Source organism: Macrobrachium rosenbergii, chromosome 16 (assembly GCF_040412425.1).
Source record: "Macrobrachium rosenbergii isolate ZJJX-2024 chromosome 16, ASM4041242v1, whole genome shotgun sequence".
NCBI classification, from domain to species: Eukaryota; Metazoa; Arthropoda; class Malacostraca; order Decapoda; family Palaemonidae; genus Macrobrachium; species Macrobrachium rosenbergii.
Genome location: NC_089756.1, coordinates 29,038,018 through 29,059,944, shown reverse-complemented (window position 1 = coordinate 29,059,944; position 21,927 = coordinate 29,038,018). Strand labels below are relative to the sequence as shown.

General features: G+C 36.9%; 1 protein-coding gene across 2 annotated transcripts in view; it reads left to right on the top strand.

Moving 5' to 3' along the window:
* LOC136847250 (post-GPI attachment to proteins factor 6-like) overlaps window positions 1-21,927 on the top strand; it is a 70,882-nt gene that overhangs the window by 13,501 nt on the left and 35,454 nt on the right. For both annotated transcript variants that reach the window (XM_067118749.1, XM_067118750.1), the window contains exons 2-8: window positions 1,515-1,680; window positions 6,324-6,528; window positions 9,875-10,017; window positions 10,788-10,934; window positions 18,200-18,330; window positions 19,494-19,737; window positions 20,072-20,264. In XM_067118749.1, coding sequence (XP_066974850.1) covers window positions 1,515-1,680; window positions 6,324-6,528; window positions 9,875-10,017; window positions 10,788-10,934; window positions 18,200-18,330; window positions 19,494-19,737; window positions 20,072-20,264 — 1,229 coding nt within the window. The remainder of the gene's footprint in view (window positions 1-1,514; window positions 1,681-6,323; window positions 6,529-9,874; window positions 10,018-10,787; window positions 10,935-18,199; window positions 18,331-19,493; window positions 19,738-20,071; window positions 20,265-21,927) is intronic.

Sequence of the window (21,927 nt, the reverse complement as noted above, 5' to 3'; positions counted from 1 at the left end):
AGAAGCAGCTACTTGGAAATCAGTATCAGTTTTCACTTCCTTCTACCTTAAGGACATTCAATTGGGTCGGATAAGGGTTACGCTGGGTCCTTTTGTGATGCCAATTCAATTCTTTAGTAAAGGGTAGATGAAAGGTGGGGTGGGGAGAGTAGGGGCAGATTAGACAGCATAAGATAGGAGTAGTTTTGTCAGTGAATCGAAAAGATTCTTTTCTGAAACTGAGGATAGGTATAGCCAGGTGGTTTCAGCTAGATTTATTCAACCTCCCGCACAGCATCGACAACAACGGACTGGCAATGATTGAAGCTCCGACTGCACATTCAACATCCTCCGTATTAATGAGAGGCTACAACAGCCACATGGAGACTCCGTCGTTCCCTCCATACATGAGAGGCTACCAATAGCCACATGGAGGTTGGCCAGGCTCCGCTACATGCAGGAACGATTAGCCATGGGAGTTAGTTCCCTTCTTCCGTTGGAGGTTTTCCTGAATACCACATGGGAAGTAGCTCGACCCAGACAGTACCATGACCTCGAGACTGAGCGTTAAGGGTACTCTCTCCTTCAGGCATCCCACCTGTTAAGTAGACTACCAGGTGAGGTTTAAGGTTGTTTTTATGCAGAATAGACGTGTAATGAGTTACCTGCTTTACTTGTTGCAGGTCGGTCTGACTTAATTGAACCCACCTCCACTGAGTTTTGTTAATCGGCTAATTTCAGGTGTTCAGGGAGTGTATTGCAATATGAAGTTTCATAATAAAAGAATATTAAATACTTACCTGAACACCTGAATGATTCCCACCCTCCTCCCCCCCACTTCAATATGATTAATGAATAAATCTATTGGGGTTCTCGGCCATACACAGCCGGGACTTGCAGCAGCGCTACAACGGTAAGCTAGGTAACTCATTTGTTAGGATTTTCCTGTAAAAGCGTTGGTAACGCTGACAGTTAATTACCCATTTAGTGGGTAATGAGTTGGGGATATAGTTCGGGCTGGTAGGTAACCAGGGCTAATTCAGGTGTTCAGGTAAGTATTACAATATTAGTTTTATTATGAAAACTTCATTTTTCTGTAGTAGGACAATAGTTTTAATTCCCATATAAAATATTTTATTTTATAAAGTAACCCCATGCCATATATTTAGGTCTCTTTTCACTCCCATTTGATTGAATTCAGACCTATGTATACTTTTAAACAAAGCTTAAGCTATTTTGGGTTGTAGAAAAATGAAGGTTTACCCCACTTTAGAGGTGCTCAGCTCTTGTGGGATTACAAGTCCCACCTTTTGTTTAAGTGTTGTCAGTTTTGTAAGTTCGTCTGCCTTTTGAGACTGAAGTACCAACTTGAGTAAGTTTATATCATAACATGTGTATAGCATGTGCTGAACAAGGTTTACAATTTGCTAAGGAAAATTTTGATTTATAAGTTTTGTCTGTATGTTGTATTTGAAATTCTCCAGTTTTTATTGAATGTATTGAGAATCTGCTCATTTTGTTTCCATGTTATTCAGGGGGAACGGTGCTATATGAAGTACTAGCAGGAAGACAAGTGTATGTGTATGGAGCGTACAAAGATGTTCAGATTTTTCACTTCTTGATCCCACCTCGTGTTTCTACAGCTACTTTTAACTTCACAGCTAATGATACCCAGGCCTGTAATCCCAGGAACATATCCATGTAAGTAACTGGAAAGATTACTGTATCACCTGCAGGCATTGATTTAGAAGTTTGTGTGTTATATGCCGTTTCCTAAATATGAGATGATGGAATGGTTTTCCTTAAGTAATGAAATACCTTTAGTTTTTAGCTTAATTGGCTGTAGATGATTAACGTATGGTATGGTTATTTAGAACATCAGAGGTTTCTTCTATCTTCACAGTAAGAAAATCTTTGGTCTTCCCATGATGTAATACAGAACAGTTTGACTTGTGGCCTATATAGGTGTAAAACTGATACCGTATTTCACATTTACATGATGTGTTAATATTGTGCTTCTAAGTTGAGTTGGTGAAATTTTGCAGAAAATTTTAAACGGGCATGTTGGTTGTTAGAGGCCTTTAAGTTTAGAAGGTTAATAATTTCAACCCAGAATTATAATTTGAGGGACAGAAAGGGATGACAGAATTATTTACGGTACCGTGGGATCTGAACTAAAAAACTTGTGATAATATCTATGTACACTACAAATATAGTATGAGGCTGTTATTTAACCATGCTTTATTGCTCAAGATATTTATGTGCCATCAGTTGAGTTATGTAGTATGGGTAATCTTAACATGATATTGTAATTGTCATTAGGTACTTTAGCAAGTGGAAATTGCCAAAGTGACTACATAATAACAGTAGAAAAAAGCTATGCTTAAATTTATATTGTTGTCAACATATGTATGTCTCTACAAAGTACAGTACAGGTCTGATTTAACAGATGCTAAGTTGCTATTTAGATGGAAAGTAATTTGTAATCTACCTAATTATAAAGAAGTGGACAGCTAAATTTTATAAAATTAGAAAACATGTTTTTAAATTAAATTTAAACAAAAATATTTATGTTGAGTTATTTCAAAGAGAAAATTAAAGAGGTATGTTTATAAGTGTATATTGTATAAAAAAGAGCTACATGGTTACATTGTGTATGAGTACTGAGAGATGTTCCATGGTAATCAGTGATTTTTGGTTATCTAGTAAAAATGAGAATGAATTATTGTGGATAACCATGACTTGACCATACATTTTTTGTTTTAATAATATTAGGTATTTTTTAAAACGAATCTTACCTCTCTGTTATGATAGAAGATGATAGTGTATGAAAAGTAAGCAAAAAAAAATTATAGGATCGTTTAGTTTGAACCATCTATTCACCCATTGTGTTTGAAGGAGTTTCAAAGTGTTTTCCATCTTTGGCATGGAACCAGTTTGACATTTGTGTTTGTACAGTTTTCTATTTTGAATTAACATACAGTACTGGGTTTAGGATAGAATAAAGTTTTCCATCCAGGTTTTTCTCTGTTGTCAGTCTGCAAGGATGCATTGGAGAGTGTATATGAGATTTTGTTGATGATTAGGTTGTTTTCCAAATTTGGTTTGATTTTTCTTGTTTGTTGTTATATAGGATGTCATCCAACGAGGGGAAAAAGAAAAGTAGTTTTGTGTTTGTAAGGTAAGAGGGTCACAACGAATGGTTTACCTGTAGGAACAAAGATTGTTCTTTTAACAATTGCTGTGATCAGTGTATTGGTTGGTCAGATGAACTGATGAACGTTTATTTAAAGTACTGTAACAGTATAAGCAAATGCAAGCAGCAGGTAAGAACAGGAAAAGACAAAAAAAGATTCTTCTAACTGTAGGACAGGAAGTGGTGTTAGGAGTAAGAGTTTCATCTTTTCACAACCTTTCAGACAGCAGCTATTCCCATTCTCCCTCTTTTCCTTGTGATGCTTCTCCTTCAAAATTTTCTTCTCTGCTCAAAGCTCTCCATGTTGTTCAGGATGTGAGGTTTGGCAAATTAGGGCTACGTTTGAAAAGTTTAAAGAGGTAACCTCCTCGACACTTGCTGCTTTACCTACTCAATTTAGTCATCTTTTTTTGGGTTTCCCCCTTGCAGCAGAGGAAGTGTCAACACCCTCCCTCCCTGTTAGCCATACCCTAGCCACACCCTGTGACGCTCCTTCTGCTGATGGAGGTACAGGGAAGCGGGGTATGTCTGGGAGTGGAAGTAGTTAGTGGCCATTGCCTTCTTCCTCTGGCCAACCTGGTGCATGTCAGGTACAGGTTGGCACTTGGTCACCGAAAGACAAGTTTGTGTAGGCAGGAGGTAGATATGCTAGGTAAGGTTAAGTGTGCACACTCGATATCCAATTCTGTATCCCCTAAACCTTGCAGGAGGCCTCGTACTCCTATTGATCCCTATGCAGCTTCTTCCTGTAATCTTCTCTTGCAAGATGATTCAGTATTCTCTTGGAGGCATTCACCTGACATCATACGCTTGCTTGACAGAAGGCACTCTCCTTGCATTGACTGGTCTCTCGTCAGCAAGCGCTCACCCGCCATCCAACACACGCTTGACAGCAAGCGATCGTCTGACACTGAACACTTCCTTAGCATTAGACTCTTGCCTGCACCAGACATTCTTGTTCTTCTTCTCGGTCTCCCAGGCAGTCTGGCTATGCCGGTTCGTCTTAATTTTTTTGTCTGACTTGAGGGAGTTTCGTGCAAGTAGCCGGGATCAGGTGTGTGAACCCATTTATTCTCCACATTCGTCTTTTACTTTTGTATGCGTACTCATCAGCTTTTGACACCTCACAAGTCAGCACTAGTTTCTCCTGCAGATCGGAGAAATAGTAGCTTCTATCATTCACCTCATTCTTTCTCACCGTTGGCGACACGTAAGGTACTAACACCTCTTTGTAGTTCCTGTTCTCCTCAGGTGTCACACTTCAAGTCTTGGTCCCCTTCTTTCTAGTCTTGGACTCATCTCAGGGGCTGTATTGAGTTATACAAGTAGTCCCTGGTTATTGGCGGGAGTTCCATTCTCGTCAGTGTGACAATAACTGAAAATCACCAAGAACCGAAAATCGGCGATAGCAGCACTAATAACCCACATATCGGCGCCAATAACCGGATATCAGCGCCGATAACCGGTCAATGCCACTCTTAGGTGGGGATCAGCACCAATAAGCAGAGATTGGTGTATATCAGTGCCGAGAATTCAGTTATTGTCGTTGCTAGACTGGCACCATATATCCAGATCGCCAATAACCGAGGCCACCGATAACCGGGGACTGCCTGTACTGGCCTAGATATTTCATCTAACATGGATATTAAGGAGGCCATCTGCTCCTTCCAAACTAAGATTTGTAAGTCTTCGAATAAACTCCCAGCTGGAATTTGGATGTGGCGCCTAAGTATTTAAATATGCCCACATCAGAGCCCTTGAGCACAGCCTCCCGTAAGAATTTTACAGTGAAGACTGTTTTTGTTAGTCTTGGCCTCAGCAAAAAGAGTCAGTGAGCTTCATGCTTTCTCATGCCATGTAGGCTTACTACCCAAGGAGCAGTCCTTTCTTTTTTACCTCTTTTCAGGGTCAAGAATGACTTTAAGACGCATCCTCTGCCATGCTCTTTCTTGATCACCAGTCTGTCCTCTCTGATGCCAGAAGGAGAAGAAACTTCCCTATGTCCAGTCAGAGCTCCCTGTATATATTTGTAAAGGACTAGGGAAATCAGGTGAAATGTCAACAACCTTTTGTGCAGCCGTAGGAAACCTAACTTATGCTATGTCTTGTCCATTCAAGGCTCTGGTCAGAGAGGCACATACAATTGTAGACTCTACTTTTCTACCTCTTCTTAAAGTAAGATTTCATGATGTGCGAGTGTTGGCGACCAGTTTCAGTTTCCTTAAGAATCTTTCTCTGGAGAAAGTTGAAATACTGTGCAGTGAAGGCGTAACCTGTATTTGTGTCTCACTATCTGTGAGATGTGGGAATTCAATAAGAATTGTGCAGAGCTCTTTCACCCCTCATTACGGCAGGGGAACTCTCTATCTTGAACAATTAGGGTAGTTTTACTCTAACCTTTCCTATGTAGTTAGAAAATTGTAGAGTGTTGGGGAGTATTAAGGTATCTATGTGTATTAGGTGAGGGCCTTCGTTCTTTCACCATTGTTGCTCTGCTGGCCTATACACAGGGCCTTGCGTCCCACTTGCATCAAAGTGAGAGTGGTATTCCTAGCAAGGAACCTCTAGCATCGCTCAGAGGTCTTGTTACCTCATGAATTAGTCGTTGCTTGGCAACAGTACCAGCAGATAGATGTTAATCATTAGGTGAGTAGCATCCTAATCCTGGTGGATTCTTATGGTTATCTTGTGGGTTATTTATTTTGTCCTCGCACCTTTCCCACCTCCTTAGTTCAGTGTGGGAATCGGCTATCATAATAGAGAAGTAAGATTCAATTCAAAAACAGACATTTTTATAACAAAATTTATTTTTAAATACTTATCTCTCTATTATGTATCCCCCCCCCACCTCCCTACTCATGTGGACAAAAGAAAAAACTCGATGGAAAACTAGAGACCCTCAAACCATCCGAAAGGGACAGGGTGAATAGACAGTTCAAACTAAATAATCCTATTATTTATTTTTTTTTTTTTCACTTTTCACACTTTATTGTCCTCCCGCCTGACGTGGGAAATGCAGCTATTATAATAGAGAGGTAGGTATTTAAAAGATTAATTTTATTATAAAAATTTCTATTCTTGTGAAAAGTTTTTGTTGCATTGCAGTGTGGTTTTCTTTAGAATGAATGCATGTATTTCTCTCTTTCAGTTTCTTACAACCACATAGCTATCCCGTGGTTAATCCTGATGGTTCAGAATATCCCTCTGGTTTCTGGGTAGACCGCTCTGAAGTATACAAACTAGATTTGAAATCCGATCTGAAGCCAGCTTACTTGTCCGTCCCCTTTCCAGAAGCTGGAGATTGGTTCATGATAGCCTTTATTAGTGAAACGTCTAATCGCATCACTCAAGCGGTAAGTAATTCTGTTCAAATATTATACTATGATAAGGAATGTTATACATACAGCTAGGCTGAAAATAATTTATACAATAAGAATAGTTACTTCTTCTATAAGTACCAGTTGTTTTATAATTATAATAAGTCGAAACAACTTCCCAGGCATTCTTATCTGTATGAATTTCCAAGTATCCTGAGATATGACTGTACCTCCTGATGGAGAGCTGTTGTCTTTTCCCAGTGAACTTGTCATCATCAGATGCATTTGGTTTTCATCATAGCGTATACGGTGTTAGCAACCTTTGCTCTTTAAATCCTATAAAAAATAGCTGCAAGACTTACATGTCTCTGAATATATTGACAGATTTAGACATTGTCAAATGGACTCTATTGTGAAGTGGGAGAAGTGGAAAATAATTTATGAGAATTATTCATTCCCAGTTTGAGAGTCTGTTCTCATAGTTTACATTCCTTGATCAAAAGAATATTGTAGTTTCCTGAAATTGTGGCAAATTTGGAACTTTGACATTCTTTTGTAAATCAACCATTTTTGCCACAAAACTTGAGTAACCTGAGTAGTTATTTAGGTAGAATGGCCTCTTTAATTGTTACAAATAATCTGAAAAATTGGAACCCACCTGGCTTTAAGGATGAGGCAATCAGATGATCAGAGCTAACAAAGAGTCTTAAGTCAGACAGTTTCTTTGATAGTAAGAATGGGGCTTGTTTTTATCGTATATCTGTTAACCATGTATGAATATATGTATTCACTCATTTGTCAGTAAGTAGAGAAGTATAAATCAGGTAAGGGGGTAATAAGGTCATAGCTGTTTCCACGATGCTTAATTTGTGTAGAGCCCTCTTTATTTGTCGTACATTTTTCTTTTCATCAGCACATAGGTTGTATATCAAGTTTCCTAAAGACGTACAGATTTCCTGTTGTCTCTAGGTTTATTTCCTCATACATGTTGAGACACACACTGACGGTCATCTATTAGAGTACAGAGGTGAATGAATTGAGATACATGATGCTTGGCTAGTGGACAGTATCTTGATTAGTCATGGGCTGACAACGAAATCGGTCCCTGAGGCGTCGTTATCATCTAGGCCTAACCGGCATTGCTGGCTAGTGGTGGGTGTTGGCTTATGTACTCCCACTGGTGTGGCTGATATCATAGATCACCCAGGTGACATGCCTTCAGCGTCCGGTGCTCTCTCTCTCTCTCTCTCTCTCTCTCTCTCTCTCTCTCTCTCTCTCTCTCTCTCTCTCTCTCTCTCTCTCTCTCTCTCTCTCGATGGTGTTTGTTGCTGGCTGATTTCTTATATTTCCTCTATGATGGTGGGAAGAAATTCTGTTTTTTCCACTGTGTTAATGCTTAGCTTTTTTTCTAATTTGTGGAGTGCCTTGAAAAGCCATAGGTGTTCTTGGTCCGGGGTTTGGTCCATAATTTCTGTTCTTCATAAGCTCAGCTCTTTCAGGTCTTTTGTTACTGTTTTGTGTACAGTATAATGGTTAAAGATGGCCCTTTTTGAAGGTGGCAGGAACAACTCCTGGGGTGTCTGGTAGTGGTCATCCCTATATATGAGTGGTGGCATCCTCCACCAGGCATGTAAATTCGTAGATGACTCTACTGCTCTTCATAGATGTTTCAGGGGGTGCCTGGTTGTTTTTAAGAAGTAGGTGGCTTGTTTTCCTACTTTCATAATAAATTATAAGGTTAATCTTATCCCCTTCTGCAGTAGAAATATTGTTTGTGCATATAAATTCTGTAGTAAAGCTTTATGAACCCACTTTGATTGTTATTGGTGTCCGTCATACTTTCCCAGTGCCAGTCAATTATGGAATCTTGGGTTTGTTCAGTCATACAATTTGCGGATTGTTATTTATAGGAATTTGTGGGACCCTTTTGTTTTCTTTGTTTCTCTCCACGTGGAGCAATGTGTAAGGGTGCAAAGGACAAAGGCATCCACCACAGACCTTATATACCCTTCTGGGCATTCGTTGGACCCGTTAAGGAATAGACCCGGGTTTATAGGCTTATTTATAAATCGTGGTGGTATAACCCATTGGAGTCTGCTGTACTCGAATGTCCTGGAAGGGGAGGGCACCATCAACACTGTTGGCACGTGAAGCAGAGAACAGAACATTCTTCGAAAGTCCTCCTTAATATTTCAAGAGCCTTGTTGTTCACTCTTATGAAGGTGTCGTCTGTATAACAATGGCATTGAGGAGGGCAGGGGATCTTATTGAAAACCCTTTCCTCAACAGCATTTGTGTAGAAATGGGCAAATAGAATTCTCAGGGGTCCCACTACCACATCACCAATATGGCAGTAAAGATGCCTTCTGTGGGTAGTAAGGGGGCCACCTTCTTGGTGCATGTTTCAAGAAAGGCTTTTAGGGCTTCTTCAGGGATGTTCAAATCCTGTCTGTCCTCACATACATATACTCTATAAGGATAGGTTCCATCGTCTCATCGACTGGAATGTTTGTGAAGAGGCTCTCGACATCGAGAGACAAAATGATCTCATCACTCCATATAGCCCTGACAGATACTGTCTCCAGTCATCTACCGAGTTTTTACTGAAGCTCCAAGACTCTTCGTCTACAGGTGTTTGACTTCTCTAGACTCAAGAGCCTCTTCACGAACGTTTCAGTCAATATATATAAGAATTTTTTTTTTAGTACTGTGAATCAAACTAGCCAATTTGTCAAACAGTCTTGTTCAGCACATATCACTAAAGGAAAAATCATAGGGTATAGTTTTTATCTTTTAAAGGGAATGTGATGATATCTGGAACTTTGTTTACTTGTGTTACAGTGTATAATGAATGTTATAATGGTTTTCTTGTATCGGTTACAATGTTTTTTTACGTTAATAGATTGTCATTTAACAGTTTTTTTTCTGGTTATGTTATCTTAACTTAAATACACTAAACAAAGATTAAAAGATACACTAAAAGATTAAAACTCAAAAGTTTGTGTATAAAAGCATCAGAATTACATGGATAATTTTATAACTTTCATTAAAAAAAATTGACTTTTTGACCTCACCTATGTTGCATATAAGTGACACTTAAATGTGTTCAAGGCAATTTTAAAAGGCTTACTTTTTCTCTGCATTTTGTAGATAAAAGCATGTGTAAAATATATATATATATATATATATATATATATATATATATATATATATATATATATATATATATATATATATATATATATAATATATATATATATATTTTTTATGGACTGATAAAATGTGTACAAATTTGTAAATTACTCTACTACAGTAATTAATTTGCATGAAGAAACTGTAGGTGAATGTAATTTTTAATGGTGTTTTCTTTTTACTTTTGAAGGGTCTGTTTCCTTCATGTCACTCTTGGCTTCGTGTCAAAGCAAAATATGTCCAAGAAGAGCAGATTACAACTGTTGTGCCTGAGATACATTCACATCAAGATATTCAATTTTATCAGAAAATTAATGGTTCTCAATATTATAGGTAAGGCTAGTTAGCTTTGAAGAGGTTGTACTGTGTGTGCTTTTGTGAGTGTATATTGGCAATGAGTGTATGTGAAAGAGAGCTCAAAAATTTTTTATTCTGTTTATGATGTTAGTGACCTTTAATATTATGACACCAGATAATTTACATCCAAGTCAGTCGAGCATTCAAGTCATTTATAGAAGAATACCGAGTCTGAACAACATGAAATGAGATGCTGCCTACTCTTTTCCATACGTGTGCCTAAACCCCATTCAGTAAACGTTGGTGATCAAAGGTAGTTTGTCAGTTTTGAACTGTCTGTAATCCCTGCCTTGTGGTAGCTCACTTATAAAAGTATTTTATATGCTATGATGTGTTTAAGAAAATTATTTATATTACGAGCATATGGATAGCTCAAGCCTCACTAAGATTGGGCAGTCCACCCCCAATATATCCGTTCTCCTCTAAAGTTGAATTATTGATACCTTTCCCAAAATATAATCACTTGTTACCAGACAGCATGGCGCACATATGGTAAAATAGTTTTAAAAAAATCTACACAACTTTTTCTGAAATATAAATGAATAGACAAACCAAGTACAGTACTCTAGAAAACATAATCTTTTCAGGAGTCCTTAGCTCATTTTTCCTTTTTTACTTTAGAGGTATCTCAAGTATGTAAATATCTTGTGCTTGTGCATAGTACTGTACAGCAAAATGTAGCATTGCATTTTTTTAAAAGAAATGTGAATGTGACAAATAACCAAATATTTCTTGACGATTTTCAGGTTTTATGTCCCGTCTTCTACATGGTTAGTTGTGGTGAATATCAGTGACTGTTTTGCTCTTGATGATGTAGAAGACAATTCTGCTTGTTTCCTAGACATTGCCTTTAGAACTAGAGGGCTACCAAACCCTGAATCTTCAGATACAGTGTAAGTGTTTCTTGAGATTACAAATATTACATGAAAAAGGAAAAAATAATTTTTAGCAACTTTTCTTGTATAGAATTTATTATTGATGTCATTGTGGAACAAATAACAGAAATTTTCAAGATTACAATTTTAATGGTAGTTAGCTCATGCAAAACCAGTGTTGGAACTTTATATACATCAAGTATTACCTCATGCACAATGCATGATGTGTGCACAATGCTTTCATAACTCAAGTGATAAAAATAATTCGGTATTTAGCATGTAGACGTGTGGTTCTATTTGAGTAAAAACAATTTCAAGAAGAAAATGGAACCGTGTTCTTTTATAGTTGAAAATTGATTTAGTTTGTTCTTTTAAACCCTTTTGACATTCTTTCCCTTTTCTTCATTTAATGTACATATTTATGATATACTGTACATATAATTTACTAAACATGATTTATTTTTCATATAATTTTCTTCTTCTCGGCTTTATCCTTTGGCTATTCATGTGTCTCTCACACCCTCCTGAATATAGTCTCGCCATCTCATCTTAGGCCCTCCTCTCCATGTCCCTAGCACTTCCAGTTCCTTTTCTCTCCTATAGCATGTTGCTCATCATTTCCCTTCAAGTGGCCAAAACTATGTCAGTCTTGACTCTTGGGCTTTCTGTAATACAGGTCGACCATCACTGATCCGGCAGTCGTTAATCCGGTCCCATAACTAATCCGGCCCTAATTTCAAGTAGCACGATTTCAAATTTCCCAGGTCTGCGCAACAGCCTGCAGCTACTGTTTGTTGGTGCTACTTGTATGTGTGCGTACGTGCGTACCCTGTGCACACAATCACGTTTATCTTTTGGATTGTAAAAACTTTAAAAAATGCCTTAAAATACAAACGAGAATAGTATAAAATATAGATAAGAAAATTGTGAGCGTAACTACATGAAACAAAACAAGCTGTAGCAAGTTCTCTGACGCCAACAAATGAATTTGTGCATTCGTGCATATCATACGCAGACTATTTTTACACTTATTTTGGGGTTGTAAAAATAAAAAATGAGAAATTACAGTAAAATTATAAATGAAAATAGAGTAAAATATAAATTTAAAAAATCATAAGTGTAACAACACAAACCAAAACAAGCTGTAGTAGCAAGTTCTCCGAAGCTAGCGAATGAGTTTGTGTGTACGTTCGTACCCTGCGCTCATGGGTGCATTTATTTTTGGGCTGTAAAAATAAGAAATGAGAAATTACAGTAAAAACATAAATGAGAATAGCGTAAACTATACGTTTAAAATATCATAAGCCTAACAACATGAACCAAAATGTGCTGTAGCAAGTTCTCCAACACCAGAGAATGAGTTTGTGTGTTTATACATACCCTATGCAAACGATTACCTTTATTTCTGAGTTGTAAAAATAAAAAATGAGAAAATACAGTAAAATTATAAATGGGAATAGCATGAAATATTAATTTAAAAAATTGTAAGCCTCACAGCACGAACCAAAACAAGCTGTAGGCAAGTTCTCTGGTGCCAGAGAATGAGTTTATGCATTTGTACATACCCTACGCACATGATTGCTTTCATCTTTTGGGTGGTAAAAATAAAAAAATGAGAAAATACATTAAAAATATAAATAACAATAGCATAAAATAAAAATTTAAAATATCATAAGCCTAACAACATGAACCAAAATAAGCTGTAGCAAGTTCTCTGATGCTAGTGAATGAGCTTGTGGGTTAGTACGTACCTATGCACACAATTGTGTTTATCTTCTGGTTGTAAAAATAAAAAATGAGAAATGAGGTGAAAATAAGGAGGAGAATAACATGAAATATAAATTTAAAAAATCATAAGCATAATAACAGTAAACATAACAAGCTGTGAATGAGTTTGTGCATTCGTACGTACCCTACACATGTGATGCAGTTATTTTTTAGGTTGTAAAAATAAAAATGAGAAAATAGAGTGAAAGCATAAATGAGAATGGCGTAAAATATATAAAAAATCCAAGATGGAAATGGGAATCATGACAGCCCTTCACCTAACATGTAAATGTGCTTAGTAGCAAATTCCAGCTCTTCTCTTTGGAAGCATCAGTGACGAACTTTCTTGTGTACATCAACAGAATTACCTGTACCATGTATTTTGTCTGTGCTTCAGTAAAACTTCTCTTGATTTTGATTTAATATTTCATTTTGCCTTATTAACCAACTTGACTGATTTACAGAGTATTTTAAAGGTAGGGTGAGGTGGTTAACTGTTCGGTTAAGTGTATTCTAACCTAACCAGTCTGGCCTAACCAGTCTGGAATCTGGCGGAATCACTAATCCGGTGCCCTGTAGGTCCCAGTGATGCTGGATTAGTGATGGTCAACCTGTTCTTCTGTAATTTTTGTTGAGCCACTGATGTATTCATTTCTTATCCTATCTCTTCTCATCACTCCACTCATTCATCTTAGCATCCTCATTTCTGCCACATTTAACTTTTATTCTGTACAGTATTCTGTAGTGGTGGTGCTTCCAGCCATGCTAAGCCCTTCAGCCTAATGACTCACGTGTTGCAGATTACACATGATAACCCCCCCTTCCAGTTATGTATTCCATCCGGCTGGAATTTAGTAGCTTACCTCTTGATCCTTATCACCATCTGCATCTGTTCTCGAGCCAAGCTAATTACTCTATTGATGTTAATTTTTCCTAGCTTAATCATAGCTTGCTAGTCATCATCCATCCCATTTGTCATATACTGTATTCAGTCTTTTTATCTTCATCCTTCTACTCTCCAGTGGCTATCTCCACCTATTTAGCCTTCCATAGCGCCTCTCTAATCAAAATGATTTCATCAGCATAAAACATACACCAAGGGGGCTCCTATCTTACTTCCACTGCCATTACATTCAGCATGATATTGAACAAAAAGGACTTACTGCTGATCCCAGGTGCACTCCTACCTTGATCTGGAAGCTGTTAGGCATCCCTACAGTACTTAACCATGATGGTTGATATATTTCTGTACATTGTGCTAATTACTTTCACATATCTTTCTGGTGTATACGGCTCCCTCAAATTTCTCCATAGTTCCTGTTTAGGTACTTTATCATATGGCTTTTCTAGGCTGATAAAGACCATTTAAAGTGCCCTCTGTTTCTCTCTCAGTACCTCTCCATCTCCTGGTGTGAGGAGAATATTCCATCATTTGTATCAGTCCCTTTCATAAAGCCAAGTTGCTCTCTTCCAACCTTGAACTCTAAGTCTGTCTTCTGTATATAATTTTTTCAAATATATCAGGGTATGGGCTGTTAATTTAATATCTCTATAATTCTCCTAACTTTGCAGTCTCCTTTCTCTTTGAAGAGCCAAATCATTGTGCTCTGTCTTCAGTGCTCTAGTATAATTTCCTTTTCCATAATTTTCTTCGTTAGCTCACACAAATTCAAATAAAGCCAATTTACTCTAGAAACATTTCATCATCACACGATTGTCAGATTTTTAATTTTTAAAAGATTGGACTATAATGTTGGTAAAACCTAACCTGGGTTCCAAAGCTTAAGTGGTCTGACCATGACCAAGTTGAAAACATCCTTGAACACACAGTTGCACCTAACTGACTTCATAGGGAAAATTAATTTTCCTTGAATTAGTTGGTTTGAAACTAAATGACTTTTCCCTTATCTTTTTGTCTCCTGTAAAAAGATGTGATGATAGCATTTTGAAAAAATTAAAGTTATAGATAGAGGCTCCAAACTTGGTGAACCTGTTTGTTAAAACATAGAGTCTGTTCATTGCATTTAATATAAACACTTTATTTTACATTTTGATTACTTTTACAGTACTGTGGACAAAAATACTTCAATTTGTTTTAAAGTTTATCCCTCTTTAGCTGTGCTTCTTTTTGATGTCTGCATCTTTTATATAATCCTTTCATTCTATGATTTGCAGCAGCAGTAGTGCCTCCAGATTGTAAAGAATGAAAGAGTCTTATGTGAGTTGCACTCAATCAAAAGCCTCGTACGTCACTCGCATAAGTTGATTCAAATTTGGTTTGGCTGGTTTTCTAACTGTAAACTCATTGTTTTTACGTTGGCAAGATTAACAAATAGAAATAAGAGTTTTTCGTATTTTAGCCTTGGCATACTTCATCCAGATTTTGCTAATCAATATTCCACTAATCATCTCTATATATGTCAGTTTTGTAAACTGGAGACTCAATGGGGCTGTTCTTTAACGATTTTTTCTTCTCTTATCTGTTGACAGCATGATTTTCTTGTTAGTGGAAGTAGAGGATAGGATATTAGTTAAAAAAAAAATTGGGCTTTCTCCAGGCTTTTCTTTATACAGTAACTAAAAAGGCAGTATTCCTTGGAATAAGTGAAGGTTCTTCTGATTGGTGGTTTTAATTTGAAAAAATTATGCTGTATTTGGTGCCTAGAAATTTAAGAGGAAACACATTTTTGATGGCATAATTAGTGTCAAAATTAACATGCAATCCATCACCTCTGTGAACACTCGCTAAGTTGAGTTTCTTGAACTCCTCTTTTGTAAAAAGTCCACCACCAAGACTAAAGTTTGTGAAGTCTTTAATATCAAGTAATGTATCATGAGTAATGTTCTTAATGGTTTGGTTTGTATACATTATGTTGCATGATGAACCATGACAGATGGTCAGTAATATTTTAAGAAAACACTCAAAGTGTATTGTAATAATAAGTTTTATCAGCTTAAATACCTGTCAGTCAATAGTAACCAGAATTTTCATTTTGCTCTCATCATGATATGTAGAAATGAGGGAAAAGTAACTATTCTGTGAAATGTTGCTGATGATTATAATTTTCACATTTTGTAGTACTGTAGCTCCCAGCCCGAGAAGAACCCTAAAAGAATTCAGAGGTCTGGTTAAACAAATCATTCATAACTAACTTCATAATGAATCACTTTGTAAAAGAGAGAATTTCTACAAAAAATATACAAAATTTGGACTGGATTTACAAAGGTGGAGATGAAAGATGAAGCTTGGTAGATTTGCATGTCCTGATTTAAACCATCAGATTGAAGACAGTCTGATAATCTGTCTCTGTCAGTCTCTGGAGCACCAAAAGTATTTTTGCCTTAATAACAAACTAATCAATGTTATGACAGGTGCCGGACTGTAGTGCGACAGCAGCTGGTGCTTTCAGTACTGTATCATTCTTGAGGAGATTGACTTCATTGTGGCTATGCAATGTGGTTGAAGGATTTCGTAAATTCTTTGCATAAATGATGGAGCTCAGTCCAGCTAATTCATTGGATGATACCCATGGAAGGTGTAGGGTCATGGAGTAGGTGATTGAAGCACTCTGTGACTGAGTAGGCGAGATGGGAGGTCTGGTCACAGAATTAGTAACACTGATCTCTCTTTCCTCACAAGTGTCTTGCGAGTCTGCCATCCAGGCTACATCTGTGTGAAAACAAGCATAGGTGGGATGATTTCCCCTTTGTCAGGATTAGATCTTTCATCAAGGCATCTGTCACCTTCAGAAAGGCACTGCATTGCAGAGAAAGTATCCCAGCATACATCCATATATTTAGTTGCAAACAGATATTTTGAAGTTGGCAGAGAGTGCCAGGCTTACAGAAATTAGTTATGGGAATTAGCGTATCACAGAAGGGATAGTGTCTTAAGACACATGAGTTCATGTAAGGAGATTCTTATCCATTCATTCCTGATAGTATTTGGAGTTTTTGAAACCATTCCACTAATGCTTGGCTATTATGAACTTCGAGTTGTCCAGTATTAAATGTATGGGTCCTGATGGAGAAAATAGCCATTCCTTCACCAATGGGGGGGAGAGAGAGAGAGAGAGAGAGAGAGAGAGAGAGAGAGAGAGAGAGAGAGAGAGAGAGAGGTTAATTCCAATTGAGATGCTAGACCTTTTATTTATTCAGATATCTAAAGCTGTGTTCACCATTATAGAACATCAGAATAAGATGAATAAGGATGCAATAAAATCTGAATTATATACCTTGATTAGTAAACACCAGTGATTGCTCTCCACAAAAAAACCAAGCAGATGCCAAATGGTGTGGGAATCTTATGCTACTTCTGTTACTGAATCCTTTTGCTTAGTTATAATACATACTTTATATACAAAATTATTGTACAATTGTAGTACATTATAATTTATTAATGGACATTTACTGATTACTATAAAGAGGAGTACTTTTCAAGATAACCAAAGAGTGTACATTTTTATTTACTCCTGTTTTACTCTGCAGGTGAAGTTGACATATCTTCCCAAGTAAAAGTTTGATTTTTAAGTTTATAATAGCCAGAAACACCAAGTTTCAGTCCTACTCTTGAAGCCCTAGCAAGTGAGGCCATTGGTTATTGTGCAAGTGGCAGAAATTTTACACATCGTCATTTCTTGAGTATGTTTTGGAGACTGGATAGTATTGTCTTACAGATATCTGAATAAATGCTGAATGAATATATAGTACTGGTAAGCTTATGACTAATTACCCATGAACTACCAAGTGTGTCAGTCTTGTTGAGAATTGATGATTTTTTAGCCAGTGATCATAGAGAATCACAAGGCAAGATTAACTCTCTATTAATGATACAGTATCATCTTTACAGAGTTATTTCTTTGATTGTTCAGTTATTATAAAAAGATCCATGACCTTTTAATCACTCCAGGAGATGAAGTGCTTCAGGAGATAAAGTGCTGCTTTTCATGCGTTTGAAACATGATTAGAGCTACTATGGACAAAATTTTGTCCAGGGTTACTCCCTTTTCATTTCTCTTTGGGTATGGATTAATTAAGATTAATGTCGAGAGAGAGTTTCCTTTTTAATGACAATTAACATTTTTTCCAGTGAATCCCTGGGAAAGTCATTCATACTGGATCATTTTCATTTCCTTCACTCTAATCTCTGTGTGTAACCCCCTTGCCTTTTTCTTTAACCATCTTCCACCTAAACGTGTGACCAATATAGGCTTGTTGGCTTACTGCAGTACTCGGTAGCTGATTCCTCAATACTAACTGATAATTTAATTGGTATTATTGTCTATATTTACATTTTGCTGTATCATGTATTGAGCATATAAACAAGCTTTTCAAACTGCTCCTTTGCTTAAATTTTAGTAATGAAAGATGCAAAGGAGCTGTACAGTAATTCACTTTGATTGCAATATGTGCAGTGACAATTGTATTAACATTTAATCATTATAATTGCTATAACCTTTCAAATGTCTATTGTTTGCGACACATATAAGTTTAATTTAGGTGATGTATTTCCATAGGATGCACAAATGTGAAGGTGACAGAAATACATGCACCTTGGAGGTTATCCCAGAAGAAGAGAACTGGCATTATTTGCAACTGGAGACGCGTGGTCATCTTGTCCAGCTTAGTTTGGCAGTCAAGCTATTTTGTGAGTAAAAGAATGTTATACACAACTGAAAAATGTAGCAAATGATCATTAAGTCTCTCTCTCTCTCTCTCTCTCTCTCTCTCTCTCTCTCTCTCTCTCTCTCTCTCTCTCTCTCTCTCTCTCTCTCTCTCTCTCTCTCTCTACTCCAGTCTAAACTTTTTGGTATTGCTTTGACTTAAGGAAGAAATCTGATATTAAAGTTAGATAGACATACCTGAAGAAGACAATGAGTTAATAGTCACAGACATTTTCATGGTGTCTGGGTGTGAGAGAGAATTCACAAATTTGATAAAAGAAGTCAGGTTAGGGTTTTTCCATTATTAGGTTTGTATCCAGGAAGCAAGAGAATTTTTTGTGTCCCTGATTGGTTAAGTTTGTTGCCAGTGTTAAATGGTCTCCACAAGTGGTAATAACTTCATATTTTATTTGAAAGAAGTCACTAACAGGTACTGGTGTACTTATCTGTAAGTAATGTGGCATTAGCAAGAAATTTTACGGGGTATTCATTCCCTCAAATTTTATGAAATGATGTTTCTTAATGCCTAGATCATGATGACTCATGATCATCTTCCCTCTTAAGTTCGTATACCCTACTTGCTCGCGCTATTGCTTTACAGGACGTTGTTTCCATGAGTCATTTGGCGGACAAAACTTTCTGCAATTAATACGTGCAGTTTACGTACAGAATCAATTATCTTTGTGTGTGCTGTAGTCAAAGTAACCCAAAATTAATGTTTGATAGTCCAGTATGCCATTACTTTTATCCATGTCACACAAACTTCATCTTGTTTTGGGTTAAGCCAGCCAGGAACTGACAGAGCAACAAGAAAGTTCAACAATCTTGTTTTCAGTGTAATATGTGATGCCTCTTACACCACATTCAGTACTCTCACAGGGACATTCATGAAATTTCAAAAACATTTCAGTATTTTGCAGCATCTGAACCTCAGTACTACAGTTCATTGACTGTCATCTTATCGCATATATTTCAGAGTTGCAACATAGTACTTTCTCATTTGTTACAAATGCTAATTAAGGGGCTAGTAACACCAGAACTGCTCACACAACTCTGGATTGCAATTCTTCTATAAGTGCCTTATTTCCAGCTTACCATGGCAGTGCAATAACTTTGTTTATGTATTTTTTATTTTATTTATTTTCAGTGTGTGATGGTGCTGGAGGAACCAGTTATCACCTTTTAAGTAGGTTTGATATTAATGAGTTGTGCTCTGAAAGTGTAAGTGTTACAAGCCCTCCACTCTTAAATTTCACTGAGCTGGAAAGAAAGGATGCTGATGTATTTAGTGAAGAGGAAGGTGGTGCCATTCCTTCCAAGAGTTTGCAGACGAGACATGCTTTATTTACACCAGCGGTAGACTCGACTCACCACAGCAGTTGTTGGCCAAGGTATGAAATGAAAAAGAGCTGTGGTACAAAGTTTGAATTATGTGTAGTATGTACAGCTTTGTCATTCCAGACTGATTACAGGGAAACTCGGTAAATGCTGTTAGTGCCCTGTCAGGTACTTTTGCCAGAATGGTCTACTACAGTAGTAATGAATATATGGATTTGAATCATTAGCAAACCAGATTGTTTGTGAAGTATTAAGACCTATGATAGTAATGTTTATTTTATGAAATTATTGAAATGTAGATTTTATATATTGCTTATGTAACTTGCACCAGTTTAGATCGATATGGACGTTTCTATTTTGTGTATTTAATATTGGATTGTTTTGCAGACACAGTTTGGTTAAGAAGACTTTTGGTGGTAACTTTGTTTTTGAATATGATCTGCCTCCAGACGAAAATGGCACTGTGCCTCTTCTTCTCAATATCTCCAATGCATCTCCAACAATGTTAACTTTTGCTTTGGAATCTATCATTGATATTGGTGGCACATTAAGTGTTGAACTTGCTGTCTCTCCATTTATGGTAAGTTGATCGGTTTTTCTTTGCAAGGTTTATTTGTTCATTTAGCACTCATTCATTTGATATTGTTGTAGGAGGTAATGTTTGATTTAAGGAGAATATTGTTAAGATTTGATGTGATTAAAAGTTAAAATTGGAGAAGGCTTTTTAATTTTTGGTTTGTTGTGCCAGAGTGAAACCAGTTTTAAGAACTAGAATAAATCTTTTGAGTTTCCATTAAGTAAAAAATATATATTTTTTTGGAATAGGCCTACATGAGCCTCACTTTATAGTTTTCGTTTTGACATTTTATCATTTATTATACTTTATTTCTTTCTTTTTCTTTCTTTCTTTAAATCTTCAGCTGAAACCCCTTGTGGACAGAGTCAACAGACTATAAACCCAAGAGGGCTCCAAAGGGAAATCAGCCTCAAAGAGCGACAAGTTAAAGGACGTGATAAATAATTAAATATTAGGGAATAGAATTTAAAACTGTTAACACCTGAATTCAGGAGACTTCAGCAGAAAGCAGAAATGAATTTGCTGCTTGGTTCAACAATTGGAGATAAGAGACTCCATCAGCCAAACTATTCCCCATTTTAGTTAGCTATAAATGTTTTGTTTAACTAGACCTCTGAACTCTCTTAGGGTTCTTCTCGGGCTGGAAATTCCACATTTTAGTTGTAGCCAAAATAAAGTTCCTAGCAAACTGATTAATATTCAACCTGATACTAGAAAATGACACACTGCAGCAGCAGCAGCAGCCTGCCTAGTGTTGCAAGCGAAAACAGCTAGGTCAGATTAAGAAGAGTCCAGAGGATATGTTTATGCCACAAATCAACGTTTGTAGTTTGAGATGAGAGTCAGCACCCAGACCAAACTGGAGGATGGTACTCCAAACAAGAAAGGAGGAGGAGTTAAAATGCTTAGATATAACAGCTTCCTCACAAAACATTATAAAACACTTCCACAAGATACCAGCTTTTTGAGAAACAGAGGAATCAGCATTACATATATGCTTCTCAAAAGTCTGTTTCTTATCAAAAGTTGCATCTAAAATCTTAGTCACTGACGTTTAAAACCGCACTATTTATATGTAAATTGGGATGCAAAGGCAAAAGTGTTCTGGATTGACTATCATACTTTGAATTTTAGATGGGATAAGGTTCATGCCCCAAAGCCTGCAATACAGTGTACCCTGTGTTATTTGGATGCATTCCCCCAGTGAATAGCTAAAATCATGAATACTTAAAACCCTCTAAAAACATCTTCCTAGAACTGCCCATTTTGATAGTTTAAACACAAGAAAAACCCTGTAAAAATGCTTACACCTTGAGTATTTTAATAGTTTTATCACAAAAAGTGTGTTTATTCATGAAAATTATATGAAAATGCGGTAATTAGTGAATATTTCTCAGTGAAAAATACCGCGAATGGGCGAATTTTCCGCGAATCATGGGTAGATATGTTCTACAGAGAAACCTGCGAATGTGAGAGTCCACGAATCATGGGAACGCGAATACGGGGGTTTACTGTACACCTGTATATAGTGCCAGATCTCTATTCTCATATATAGTTTATTTTTACCTGTATTGGGATCCCTAGGATAATAGCATTCTGCTCCTCCAGTAGCAGTACAGCTTTGCATGGAATGGTAAAATTTGAATTCATACTGCTGCTGTGTATT